This window comes from Ursus maritimus, unplaced genomic scaffold (assembly GCF_017311325.1).
Source record: "Ursus maritimus isolate PB19 unplaced genomic scaffold, ASM1731132v1 scaffold_19, whole genome shotgun sequence".
Lineage (NCBI taxonomy): Eukaryota > Metazoa > Chordata > Mammalia > Carnivora > Ursidae > Ursus > Ursus maritimus.
In genome coordinates, this window is record NW_024424341.1 from 37,443,806 (window position 1) to 37,458,220 (window position 14,415).

General features: G+C 50.9%; 1 protein-coding gene across 1 annotated transcript in view; it reads left to right on the plus strand.

Annotated features, from left to right (window-relative positions):
* The window catches only part of ZNF536 (zinc finger protein 536), a 236,642-nt gene extending 222,910 nt beyond the window's left edge, over window positions 1–13,732 (plus strand). The window contains 1 exon segment of the mRNA XM_040633675.1: window positions 13,361–13,732. Within this exon segment, the coding sequence (XP_040489609.1) occupies window positions 13,361–13,605 (245 nt within the window). The 3' untranslated portion in view covers window positions 13,606–13,732.
* The last annotated feature ends 683 nt before the right edge of the window (window positions 13,733–14,415 follow it).

A 14,415-nucleotide genomic window follows, 5' to 3' on the forward strand; every position in this document is an offset into this window, starting at 1 on the left:
GGGGGGGGGGGGGGGGGGGCGGGAGGGCACTGGGACCCAGGTCTGACCGGATGCCTCTGGGAGAATCTTGCTAGAACTTCCGATTTTCAAGATAAGCTGGAAACCCATGTTTTTACTGAAACCTCTTTGTTATCCTCATAGTGTTGGGGACAGAAAATAAATACCTGCGTGCCACCAGCTTGTGACCTCTGGGGGGGGGCGGTGAAAGAGTGTCTGTGCAAGGTCATGATGGAGTGCCGCGGAGCTGCCTGCATACAACCCCACCTGGGCTGTAGGGGCTCTGGGTCAGGTTGGGGGGTGGCATCTCAGCATCACACAGAAAGTGGAGATGGCATTCCCAGGACCTGGGGAGGAGAGGGTGTGGTTCACGGAGCAGTGATGGTTGGGGAGATGGAGCTCCCCCTCAGGCAACACAGGAAAATACACAACCACCAATGACCCAAAAGTCAGCCCGAAAATGGCCCAGCCCTCCTGTGCCCTCATTGAGCGTGGGGAACGGGAGGGGAGTGTGGCAGCCTGGACTGGAATCCCCAGGGGTCTCCAGGGCATGGAGCACTTAGATTTTCCTGGGGAGGAGAGCAGCAGGGCAGGGACGGGGCTTCCCAGGTATGGAGCACAACCCAGGGGAGGAGTCTGTGGGGGTCACCTGTCAGGAGGGGTGGCTCATACTGGGGAAGGACACCAAGCAGGGTGGAGGGGGGCAAGGTCGGGATATGTGCACTCCTCACCAGACCAGAAACCCAGGCGAGCCCATGCCAGGGGTTCCCCAGGCCCCCATGAAGCGAGAATCATGGGGCTGGGCACAGGGGTCACCCACCCAAGGCAGGGGACCAAGCCCTTCCTAAGTGGCTGCTCAAGGGGAATGACCCCCAGGGCCCCTTACCTGGTCCCTGTTCTGTGCAGAGCCGCAAGTGTCCCGTCTCCCTAAAGAAGAGAGAGCCCCTCCAAGCCAGCGCCATGGGAAGCCATTAGTGGGCAGTGCCTGTCGAACGCAATTAAGTGCCTAATTGTGTGGAGTCTTTGACAAGTGCCAGTGGGGGCTCTGCCGGCTGGGTCCTCAGAAAGGCTTCTAGGAGGTGCTGGGGCTTTGGTGGGTTTGACTGGGAGGAATCTGGGGACTGCAGTGGGCAAATTCCTGGCGGGGAGGGAAGTGGGTATTAGGTAAGAAGGGGTTGCAAGCTGGAAAGCCAGGCTAAGGAGCAAGGTGCTGTAGTAAGAAATAGCGAGTCGCTGAAGGTTGGAGAGTGGGGGTGGCACACACACAGACAGATGTGGGCCCGGCTTGCTGTGAGCGGCGCACCTCCTGTCTTTCTTGTGTCCTTCTTCTGTCCCGAGAGTCCTCGATGTTGTTTTGGGGTGGGCTGTGGGTGCCAGAGGGGGGTCACAGGGAGTCACTGCTTCTGCTAAGCTCCTGAGGTCTCTACTGCCCGTCTTGTTGTCATGGGGACTTGTTGCCCAATATCCCCGAGGAGGGAAGAGACGGGTAGGTCGTGTGACTACAAGGTGCTGTACTAGCGAACCCTAGGAGCCCTCCCATCTTTGCCATCTCTCAAGTACCACCTTAGTAATTTCACTAAAGATTTTATTAAAAATTTAAAAAAAAAACCCTCTAGCTTTATTGTAGCAATCCTAACCAACTTTGATTCGCTCATTTTTTTTAAGGCTGTTAACCTAAATCACAGTCAGCTTGGTTCCATGGAAAACCACCTGCAGGAGTGCTGTGCTCCCAATGCCTGCACCCACCCTCCCCCAGAAATGCCCAGAGAGAAGAGAGTAGCAGGAGGGGGGAGGTTTGCTGTGTGACCTGGGGCAAGCTGCCAGCCCCTCTGTTCCTGGCTCCCCCCTTGAGCGGAGGGCAGTGTCCTCTCTCTTTGGTCTCCTGTAGCATCTTTCAGGATGAAATCGCTCACCCAGAGACAAACACTGGGCATTGTTAGAGTCTTATTATATTACACATCTAAAAATCACCAAAAATGAAAGTAAGTTCATCGACCCTTTGAAGGTTATTTAATGATAAACATAAAAGCTTTCATAAAATCTGGGGAATGATGTAAGATCCCGGATCAATAGTTGCCCGTGAGTGCCCGCGGCCCGAGCTTGGGGCTGCGTCTCCTGCCCACCCAGGCAGGCTGGTGGCCCCGCCGAGCCGAGCACAGAGGCTGCGGGGGGGCAAGCAGATCCACACGGTTTAAGGCAATATCTGCATGGGCGTGAAGTTGCTGAGAAAGGCACGACATTGAGGCCGTGGGGAAGGAAGGGCAGGATGCTCCTGGTCTCATCCTTCTGGGGCAGGGGGCCGTGGGGTAGGTGCAGAACTGGGAGGATCTGGAAGACTCCTACACCCCCTTCCAGGTACTCTTCTCTGCAGTCGCTTTCTGGAGCCCAGCCTCCCTTTCTGAGCTCTCCTGCTAAATGAACTTGAATTTGTTGCTGCAGAGAGAGAGCGAGACGCAGTGGGTTGGGCCCGGGCTACAGGGTCAGAGGGAACTAACTGCTGCAAAGCAGGGCTATGCCTCTCTAGGGCTTCGGGGTCCCGACAAACCTGCAGCCTCTCAGGGCCTCAGCGTGCTCAGCTGGCAGGTGGAGACCTGACACCTGCCCTCAGCCTTGTCACTGGAGCAGCGATCCTCCTTCAAGGCCGCCCCAGCACGGGCACTTCACAGACCAGGTCCTTCCATACTGACAACCCTATCTAGGGAATATTTAGTTACCGAGTCTTAAATGCCGCACGCGGCACTTGGCATTTTACGGGCCTCCCCTCCTCTAATCCTCACATTGACACTATCCAGGAGCTCTGTTATGCCCATTTTACAGAAGAAAGAAGTGACATCTGGAAGGGTTAGATAGCTGGCCCAAGATCACGAAACCCTGGAGACAGATAAGGTTTGAATCCAGGCTTCGGACCGGAGAGCCCACGCCCTTCCCCACCGTGCCTGAGTCACAGCGATGGTGCCTCGGGGTAGGAGCAGGACGGGGGATTAGTGTTCCAACCCTGCCTGACCCCCTCCCCACCCTGGGTGCGGGCTCCGCAGGGTGCTCCAGTGCCCCCCCTGGAGGGATTTCAGGGTCACTCTCAGCTGTGGCCAGCTCTTGATCTGGGGCACTGTGCTGTCACGGTCCACGGAAAATCAACCAAATTCACCTTTTAAGAAACTTTTTAAATAAAATTTTTATTTTAATATAGACTTAGAATGACAATAACATTGCGTAGATAGTACAGAGAATTCTCCTATGCTGCCCATTTCCCTCTTTGGTCAACATCTTCCATCAGCAGGGTACATTTGTTGCAATTACTGACCCAACATTGATACACTGTTATTAAGTAAAGTCCCTATTTTATTCCGATTTCCTTTATTTTTGCCTAATGTCCTTTTTCCGCTCCAGGACCCCACCAAGGGCACCACTTTACAACTAGTTGTCATGTCTCCTGAGGGGCCTCTTGGCTGTGACAGTTTCTCAGGCTTTCCTTGTTTTTGATGACCTTGACAGTTTCTAAGAATATTTTATAGAATGTCTCTCATTTGGGATTTCTCATGGTTAGACTTGGGTTGTGGGTTTCGCGGTGGAAGACCACAGAGGTGAAGGGGCTTCCCATTGTATCGAATCAGGACACTGCTATCACTCGGACCGTGGTGACCTGGCTAAGGTTCTGTTTGTCAGGTGTCTGCCCCGGGAAGTCAGTCTTTTCCCTTTTCCACACGGTGCTCTTCCTGGGCCCTTCCCTGGGAAGGAAGTCATCATGCAGCCCACATGAAGGAGTGGGAGTTATATTTCCAGCTCCTAAGTGGAGATTTGCATTAATAAAGCCTGTGGTATGCGTGGGACATTTGTCTGTCCTTCTCCATGTACTTAAAACATTCAGTCGTTTAGTTCCGTCAATATGACTTGTGGACATTCGTCGATACTTCCGGTTATAATATGCTGCTATGCCATTCACTTTGTTGCTAAAATTGTTCCAGCTCTGGCCTTTGGGGGCTCTTTCTTTCACTTGGCTCCCTGCTACTTTGACACAGCCCCATCCATGCGTGGTTTTTCAAGCAATTCCTAACTTTCTGGCAAAAGACACTCCAGGACCATCTTGTCTGTTTCCTGTTCCAGCCCTAGACTCAGCCATTTCTACACGCAGCCTTGGTTCCTTTTGTTGAGAACGGTACTAAAAATCAAGTCTGGGTGCTAACGGCGCTTGCTGCCCCTGGGATGGCATGGGTTCTAGGCGCGCTCAGCGGACAGAGCAGGGAAACACAAGTGTGTCTACTAACCCCTGCGTATACTCGGTTCTGTGTTCTAGATATTGAAGTAAACACCTGCTCACACAGACTGACGTCTCCAATCCACTACCACGTGGATCAAAATTCGCTTTTGAAATACTGAAATATTTTTCGGTAGTGTTTTAAATTAAAACCCAAATCACAGGAAATTTGAAACCTAAAATTATTTATACTAAGGATATTCCGAAGTGTTTTAGCATCTTTGATTAGATGGATGAATATTTTTTTGAAAACTGAAAACATAAATTATGCACCTGATTAGAACCATTCTTGCCTATTTGGAATTAGGGAAATTAAATATATATGTGTGTGTGTGTGTGTGTGTGTGTGTGTGTGCGTATGTATATAATGCATGCAACTGAGAAAGTAGCTTTTTCTGTTGGCTCAGTGTGTGTTATGTATATTTTTACCCATCTTATTGCTTCTGCTGAGCCTATTGACCTGGAAGGATGGCCAGGGTCTTGGGCAGGAGCCCTTCCAGTTGGCAGCGTCGGGGTGAGCTGCAGACACTCCGAGGGAGCCGCAGGGGAGGGCCAGGCGGAGACCAGAGCACTGCCCCGAGGCCTGCCCCACGGAGAGCGTGTTGGGACCCCCATGCCTCGATCCCTCCCCGGTCTGAAAGTCCGCTTCTGGGAGCCGCGTTTCTAACGTTTCTAACATACACGACTGGCTCTCGAGGTGGGGCCATTTTCTCAACTACCAGTGCGCATCTTGCAAATGTCCTGAGTTTCAGGGACCGCAAAGGACTCTCCAGTTGACGTGCACCAGGAGGAGTGCAGTTGCTCAGGAACCCTCTTGGGACCCCTCAGAGGTGGTGCTTTCCTAGCCTCCTGGCCCTGGGCATAGGGGCTGCCTCTGACGGCTACTGCTCTCCAGCTCACCAGCTGGCCCCTTCTAGGAAACAGTGCCATAAAAGGTGGCTGTGGGAGACCCTCCTGGGGTCTTAGAAATACTCCATAATCCTGTGCTCCAAAGACGGTGTTTCGGAAAGGACCATGGGAGGGTCTCCAGGTGAGTCAGCCATGGGCTTGCTGCGGGCGGCTTTCTGAGGGTCGACGCCCAGCCAGGGTGCAGATGGGTTGTGGCCAGGGCTGATCTAGAAACCATGGCAGCAGTGTTCCTCTTTATTTACCCACATGCCATCTTTTCCCATTTATTTCAGTGAACCATGGAAGCGCCCTGTGTGATCGATCTGCAAGGCTTGCCCTGGTGTGAGAGGTGGCTTTACAGTATGACGACACGGGGTTGGCCCGTGTGTCTGTGTCTACCCAGGGCCAGGGACCCCACTCCCTACTGCTTACACACGTGACCCACGTACCGTGATTCTGGGGATCGCCTCTCTCCATTCGTGGATGCCCTCGTGCCAATGTCCAGAATTGTGCCTCCGGCACCATGAGTAGACCCTGCCTCTGGCCAAACAGCTCATCCTTCCTCAAGAATGTTCTTCCTGACCCAGGGCTTTTTCAGGGCCTGTCTTCTGAGCCATCTCTTTGTCTGGAAACTGGAGCCTGGCTCCAAGCAGCTGGATGTCCTCGCCTCGTAAACTCGTGGCCTCGTTCTCCTCCCGCTGGAGAGGGTGTCCCCTGGGTAGTGTGGCAAGTCACTCAGCATGTCTTGGGTGGGCATTGCGTCGGGCAAGCAGAACAGATGCCCTCCCCATCCTCGTGGCGCTGAAAGCCCCGTGTCATTGCCACAGCAATCTGCTCGGGGTAGTGCATGCAGTAGGTACTCACTGTGTGCTGGTGGAAGTGGGCTGGGTTCCAGGAGTTGTGTGGTGGAAGCTTGGAGTCCTGTGGCTTGGTGACAGCCACGTGTGCAATGTCTGGCTTCGGTGGGTGTCTCGAGGCCACAGTGGTGCCTGTTGTCCCTGCGGGGGGGGGGTGGCATGTGACGTGTGAAATATCACATACACACACATTATAGTGCACATCCTTCCAGGGTGTTCGTAGACTCTCTCCTGGAGCATCCTGGGTCCCGATCAGAGAGAGCCCTGTGCGGAGAATCTTCCGACAGGTGATTGGCAGGGAGTGGCAGGAGGGAGCGGAGGTGAGCATCTGTTGTGAGATAGCCCTGAGGTTGAATTCCTGGTCAAAAACCAGCTAGCTGCATATTCCTTGGGAAAATTCTTTACTTTCCCTGAGCTTGGTTTTCCTATCTGTAAAATGGGAAGACTTCTCTCTAGCACATCTCCCTACTGGTGACCGTGAGGACAATTGACACAATTCCTATCCATGTGCCCTGATGGGTTGTCCCAAGACCACACATCGCGGTTGGCCACTGACTGCTCCGGCCCCTCCTACCTGCCATCCTGCCCCGGAAGAGAAACCATCAGTTTGGAAAGTCTGGAGGCTCGTGGATGCAAGCCCATCTCTGCCCACAAGTGTGGAGCTGTAATTAATGGATGGTCCCCCAAGGGGAGGCATTTTCCTCTCCCCCTTAGGTACAGAGAAAGAGCAGATATTTCCATCGTAGCAAGTAAGAAAAATATCTCGTTTCCCCACTTTTGTTATAAACAATGTACGACTTGCTTTCTCCTTACTCCTCTTGACCCTCCACACTGTATACATATTTATATATTATTCATAGTGGATTAAAAATGAATGTGCTCTTTACCACGGCTCTACGGCGCAGTGACAATACAAATTAACGTATGATGTACTTACTTTTCACATGGCAGTGATGGGAAATGTTGATGGTCTCAAAGTGAGAGGTAGAGAGAGGGGAGTGCAGCGGGGTGGGCAGTGGGGGGCACCCATCTGGACGCAGGGCCCCGGCTGCAGAGAAGGATCGGAGCTACACTCAGTCAGCTGTGTTGTTGTAGGACTAGAAGGGCCTCCCCACTTCCCTTCTCCCATGGAAGGAGGGCCAAGCTCCCCAGTGGGTCCTGTGAGCCTAACCCCTGTCCGGCTCCCTCACTGGGCATCACCTCCATCACGTGACCTGCTCCCAGACCCCTGCACTGATCCCAGGCTTCCTATCCCTGCACCTGGGGTCAGGTCTGTCTCTCTGTTTGGAGGAGTGTTTCTCTCCCTTTCCCTTCTCCTGGCTGCCTCTCTCATTCTTTCTTTCTTCCATCCATCCGTCCATCTATCCATCCATCCATCCATCCATCCATCCATCCATCCCTTCCTTTGCTTAAAAAATATCTGTGATGTGCCCAGCATTGTGCTTGGTGGTGAGAAATGGCAATGATCAAAAAACCCCAAAAGCAAAACCCCACAGTCCCTGCACTGTGGAGCCGACTGTTTAGTGGAGAAGATAAACATAATTGTTTCTTTGTTCAGCTACTGTGGTTGGAAACTTTCCTGCAGATTTTGCCCTGATGGGTTCACCACCATCATGGTGAGTCTGGAGTCATCCGGCCTCCTCCAGGCAGGGGCAGGTGTTCCAGAGGCTATGACTACAGTAATGAGATGATGTAGGGGCAAACAACATTTCAGATTAGGGAACAAAAAAGGGGGGAGCAAAGGTCCTTTGGCAGGAAAGAGTATGAAGCATTTGGAGAACAGAGAGAGTCCTGCAAGCAGAAGACAGCAAACTCTGGGGGGAGTTGAGGGGGAAGACAGTAGAAGGACCTAGAGGGGCTCACGTTCCTCTGGGTTGAGCTCTCAGAACCCCCCAGTCACCTCTACCCTAGCACAGCCTACATTGCCTCAAAGCGGTGTTTCCGGTCTAGCCCTTGACTAGATGGGGAGATGTTTCCGGCATGCGGTCTGACCGGAAGCCCATCCTCACCTCCATTCGCTGAACTGAAGCTCTTCCAGTTTCCCAAGCTCCCGTTCAAGGGAAAATGCCCGGAGGACAGACGATGTCTTAAGCTTCCACTGGAGGCCCCCTGAGGCAGAGAGCACACAACAGGGGTGCGGAGACACCAGCTGAAGGAGTACGTTGATGAAGACCAGAGCACGGGGGCCCCTGACCCAACTTAGATGGGCCGCCAGATGACAACAGTGAGAACAGCGAGCATGAGAGTGACAGACAGCTGATTTATATAGCCCTGGATTCTTTACAAACTTGGCACGTGACTTCCTCCCATGCTCACGACATCCTATGGTGGGGGGGTGCTAATATTCCCTCTCCCCTCACCTCCGTTTTCAAGGCGTGGGAACCGAAGCCCTGAGAGATCCCATTCCTCACTCTGGGCCAGACACAGAGGAAACTCAAGTTATGCTATGCTTTGAATCCATGCTCCTGGTCAGACTCACGCTGCCTAGTGTGTGGCCGGAGGACACCTGAGAGCAAAGCAAAAATGCCAAGCCAGGAGGGCTTCCCGTCTTCATCGTGGCCAAAGGCCGCCCTGGCGTGCAGTTCTTCCCAATGGAGTTCCACTGGAAAGAGGCCGCTGTCCACGCTGATTGCTAATGCGGAAGCTTGTTCTGTCTTAGAAATTGATGAACTTTAGTGTCTTCACGGCCACCTGCAGACCCAGGTGCATGGCCGACTCTATCTCCAGGCTACCCAGGTGGCATGGCTGGTTTTCCTCTCGCTCAAAAGGGATAGATGGAAGTTTGCAGAGTTCAAAGCTCACCAAGGGGTGGCCCTGTACCCCTGAGGGCTGCAGCAGCTTCTCCTCTGGGAACGGGATGACCTGCCACCAGCTGGAGGTCGGATTTGCCGCAAGCCCCACCCCTACCCCCACCCCCACCACAGGCAGGAGAGCAGAAGCTCGCAGCAGACATCGGTGGGCCCCTCCTGCTGCTTCTACCTGGAGACGGATCCCTTCTTGGTCACAACTATTTGAACACCACAGTAAGCTACTCCTGGGAGTTCTCAGATGTGGGGTTTGTTCTGAAGCCCTTGCTTATGGTCTCTGACCAAAAGCTAACAGACCTGGACATGACTGCATTTGACGTATCAAGTTTCAAAAGTGCTTTGCATAACAATAGCTTTCTGTTTGGGAGTAAATGTTCCCATCACCAAAGAACAGACTTTTCACTTAAATTTGATCCTGGGGAGAACACACTGCCTTCTTCTGGACCTTTCAGCAAGCCGCTCAGAAGGGTGTGTGTGTGTGTGTGTGTGTGTGTGTGTATCCTATAAGCTCGTACTGCAATCATGGGTCTTGTAAAGATTTCAGAGAATTAGGGTGTCTGAGTACTTTAATCTGGTGAAAATTTGTTTTAAATTCAAACCATCCAGAATCACTATATCTTACCTTGCTCCTCTGTACCATGGGGCTGGTATCACTCTTTGACAAACTGCCGTAAAGCTCCAATATGAGGATAACACACAAAACTATAGGTAAAGGACTATGGAGGGTTTCAGGATCTTCAGGGACTACCATCAATCCCTGCAGCACTCCTATCTGCAGGGTATATTGCAGGATCAGGCCTGATTATGATCCTAATATTGTAGACTCCCTCCTACAAATGTACACATGCGTAGTGTTCTGTACGTTGACACATAGATTTCCATCTCACCTGAGTTACAATGCAAACCCATTCAGTACTCATGTTCTGATCACTGATGTACCCAACTATGCCTGGATTATAGTGTATCTTTGACTCTACCAAGACCTGGAGACTCAGAGAGAGCCATAGGTTAAAATCATGACTAATATTTTAAAATTAATTGGTGGGCAAATACAGTCGGTGCTTTGAGGCCAAGGTGCCCATTCAAAAAGGCTTTTATGGTGAATAAAGGTGATTTTTGAGGTTCTCCACTGGGCTTGCCAAGATGCATGTCACGTGGCTCCCCTATGGTAGAGGTTGGCTTCCAAAGGTTGTAGCATAGAATTCATACAGAAATGCATTATCCATAGTGATAATAGACAATATAATAAACAGCCTTGACAGCCGAGCAAGAACAGTGGAAGAACAGAACCACTTTGAATCCTGAGGACCTGAGGTGGGTTTATTAAACGAGATCATGTTTCCGCCATCTTGCTTCATACTCGGGCTAGTATCTCATGGTGCCGAGCGTTCGGGTTTTATATTTTATTTTCACTTATTTATTATTCGGAGTTCTTAACTCCAGAGACTTGTTAGACCGTGGTGATCACGTCCATCAGAGACTTCCTGCCCCATGATACACAAATTGGTGAGCGAGGTCTGGCTGTGCAGGTGAGCCACAGTAATCGGCATGGTGGGCGGTCACATGGCTGTCCATGGTAGCAAGCCAGAAAACGGAGTCTATTTCTGAGAAGATATTTCTGAGAAACTTTTAAACCATTTCTTAGGCCTCCTAGGAACTGGTATCTCAGTTCTTCTCAGGTTCTTTGGATGACCTTCGATTAGTTCATATGTCACTAGCTGTAGATTTGGGACCTCTTTCCTCCTGCTTAAGAGCTTCTCCAGCAGAGTACCCCGAATCCTCTCTCACCGACCCCTGGGCTCGAACAGCCTCTTGAGTTGGGTAGTTGAGTCTGGGATCTGCTTGAAACTCACTGATTCCCATCTCAGGACTGACTTAGATGCCCTGTTAGGGTGGAGAAAATGGTCATTCCTGTCCCACTGCCACTCACTGGCACCTGGGTTCTTCCCTTTTGCCCCTTTCCCTGAGCTCCGATGTGATGAAGAATAGGGTCACTTACAATCTTTGTAAAACTCCTAAATCCATGTTAAAAATAGGAGTCTCCATTCTCCTTCCCCACCAGCACGCAGCCTCCCCTGTCATCTGTGGGCGAGGAGACGGAGCCATAAGGGTGGTACCGGGTAGCAGGAAGGCAGGCGGGGAATGACGCTGGTGAATCTTTCTCTCACCTGACCATCAGGGGCAGGCCCCCTCGTGCTGACCAGTGGCACTCCTCTTGCTGCGGTAGGCTGTGCAGAAGGGCCAACAGCAAGTGTACTTTTCTTGAGTTTCATTTATTCTTCACTCCAAAGTCCACAGATTTGCAAACTGGCAAGTGGGAAAGTTGATCAAATTCAGCCTTGTGTTAGATGCAACAATGGAAACAAAAGAAGCAGAAATGCTATCCAAAAATTTATAATACGTTCAAAAAAAAAAAGGCAAGGTGAAGGAATAAGATAATGATTCAGTCCCACAAACAGTTCACACCTGCTTGCCCTGTGCCAGGTAGTGGGCTTGGCACCAGTGACGCTAAGATGGCCCCGCTTCCTGCCAGGAGCCCGCAGCCAATCAGGGGGGATCCATACACAGTGACCCACAGAAGCGGCATCCCAGTTGGGCGAAGCCTCGAAAGAAGAGAGAGAATGGAAACGGTACTTCAGGGAGAACGCCCCACAGCAAGCATGTGGAGACCCTGCAGAATGAAGCCTTTTTGCAGAGCCTACCAGTGGTTTGGTTTGGTGTGGACAGAGGTGGGATGTTCCAGAGGGGACTGGAGAGGTGGCTGGGACTGGACTTGTAGGTCCTGATGATTTCTCAGAGGGTCGGAGGCCATCCAAGGCTCGAGGCAAGGAAATCACAGCTGAGCTCCTGCATTTGGAGCCCGTTTTCCTGGGGAGGCTGGGCTGCCGGTGGGACACCTGGGAAGCTAGAAACCGTCCTGCAGGCTGCCGTGTTCATGGTCTGGGGGAGAGCTAGGACATACTGGACCAGCCTCTCGGGGGGGTGGGGATGGCAAAGAGGAAGATTCAATAGATAGGAGAGATTTGTCCTTGCAGACGGGTTGGCTAGGAGGGAAGAAAGGGAGGGCTCCCTCCATAAACCCACTGAGAAAGAAAGAATGGAACACTGTGTGCCATACGAAGTGAAAGTGAGCTTCAGCTCCAAATGTTTGGTTGGCCTCCAGCGTTGCAGGAACAAGACTGTTTTTGCTAAGTAGATACACAGCTCTTGCTGTTCTAGAAAAAGCGCTGAATACGCTGTTTGGATGTTGCCTGGTGTAAATGGTTGGGCCCATTTCTTCCCTTGTTTATTTTTCTGAGCAAATGAAACCCAGCCCTGGGCCCTGACCTCTCTGGGTGCTGGGTGGGACAGTACTGATGGGCTTCCAGGAATGGCACATCAACAGCTTCCGAGCATCAGGAGGAATGCAAGTGTTCTATTAGAACTTCCCAAACCAGATGCTTTCCTGGTTGCTCAAGATGGCAGAAACGTGTGCGCGTCTGCTGTGCAGCAGAAGGGAATCACCCAGCATGGAGAACTATGGATTTCCACAAGAATCCGTCTTCTGTTCTGATTGGGAGCACGTCTAGAAAAATTTGATGTCCAGGCTTACTCTTCAAAATCTAAACTTCTTTAAAACCATACTGGCCTTGGCCACTTGGAGAATTTGGCTCCTGCCAGACATCTTCTACTGTCTCTTCTTGAAACGCTGAGGTTCTGCAAATTCCACCAGCTTAGCACTCCTAGCTCTGCCCCAGAGCAAGGCTCGTGGCACAGCCTTCTCTCAGCCCACCACAAACACACACTCCCTCTTGCGCGTGTCATGATCCGGCTGCTTATCTGTAAAGAGTTGATGGGGAGGGGGGGATAAGTAAGTGAACCGGCTTAGTGCTGAGACCTTAGTCAGAATCCCAGGTGGAGGGATTGATGGCTTTTTTTGTGTGTATGGACCCGTGATCAGCAAAGCACGGTCCAGGGCTCAAATCCCTCCCCTGTCTGTTTTTGTACAGCCTGGGAGCTAAGAATGGTTTCTACATTTTAAATTGGGGGGGGGGGGGGGGGAGAAAGGAAGAATAACTATTTCATCTCTCAGGAAAATCATATGAAATTCAAATTTCAGCATCGAAAAAAAAGTTTTGAATTTCAGCAAGAAAACTTTGGAAATTTATCTCCTCTTGTCACAGAGGAACCTACATAATATCTTTGATTTTGTGCCTTGGCCTGCAAAGCCTAAAATATTGGCTAGCTAATGTTTTATAGAAAAAGAATCTAGGTGTTGGGAACATTGTTTTCTGTCACCCGGAATACCGGTTACAACTCTCCCTAGGATGGAAAGATCTTACACATTCCTGGCCAAGATATTATTAGTTGGTAACTTATTATTTCTCCAAGTAACTTATTATTTGTCCAAATAGATATACTGGCTACTTTTCTGTCCTTTGCTAATTTGATTTTTGCAAAGTAAGTGCAATCATAGTATTGATACTATTGGTAGGAATGATGATGTCCTCTGAGCTGTGGGGGCGGGGCAGGGGGGGAAGCAAGCAGCAGAGCTGACCTGCTACTCTTTGTGTCCGCAGGTCACAGGCCTTTTCAGTGCCGATACTGTCCCTACAGTGCCTCTCAAAAGGGGAACCTGAAGACCCACGTCCTCTGTGTCCATCGTATGCCTTTTGACAACAGTCAGTATCCCGATCGCAGGTTCAAGCGCTCCAGAGTCGACTCGGAGGCTTCTGGGAATTTCGAAGACCCCACAGCTGTCAAGGCGGGGAGCTCAGCAGAGCTAACTGAGGAGGGCTGCAAAGCCCAGGAGGAGCGTAACTGAGCAAACTGACCTGTATATTGCAATATTATTTTACACAGTTTTAAGATTATGCATATGGTAAAAGAGTTTGCTAACTGCATTCCAAGGGGGAAAAAAAATCATGTACAACCCCCCTACTAGTGTATAGAACATTTAAAAAATTTAAAAAGATATCTATATATATATATTAAAAAAAACACAAAAAACAAAAAAAAACCCACACAAACAAATCCCCAGCCCTTGAAAATGGCTGCTAAACTGTTACCCCGGCAACAAGTACTTGTAAACAATGCAGGTGGAAGACAAGTGATTTCCGAAAGGCTTGGTGTCCTCCAAGCTTGAGAAAGCTGGGGGCCCCTTCCAACTCTCAAGTCGTCTTTGTCCCCCAATCATGCTCTTAACTGAAAAATGATACCATCTAAATGATTTAGTGTTGCCTTGAAGACGGAGGGGCTGTGTTTTCATTGTTGAAAACACCTCTATAATCTGCCACCAGCTGCTGCCATCTGCCCCCCACCCCTAATGAGATGTGCTGAGAGGCAGCCGTGGTGCCAGTCAGGCTGGAGCGGTCACTGCAGAGAAAATCAATTCACGTGGTGTCCCGCCGGCACTCGCGGAGAAATCCTAGCCCGCCGCCGCCCGCGCCACGGCTGCCCGGCCACGCAGAGGATTGCCATCTTACACGTGCATTTGAAAAAACCACACAGCCAAATGAATCCATGGTCAGGAATTATCTGCAGACAGATGCCCATTGCAGGTTTGATGAGTAATTCCTTTTTTTTAGATCACATTGCAGTATTGAGGGAAATGCTTTTTTTTTTTCCTCCGTTG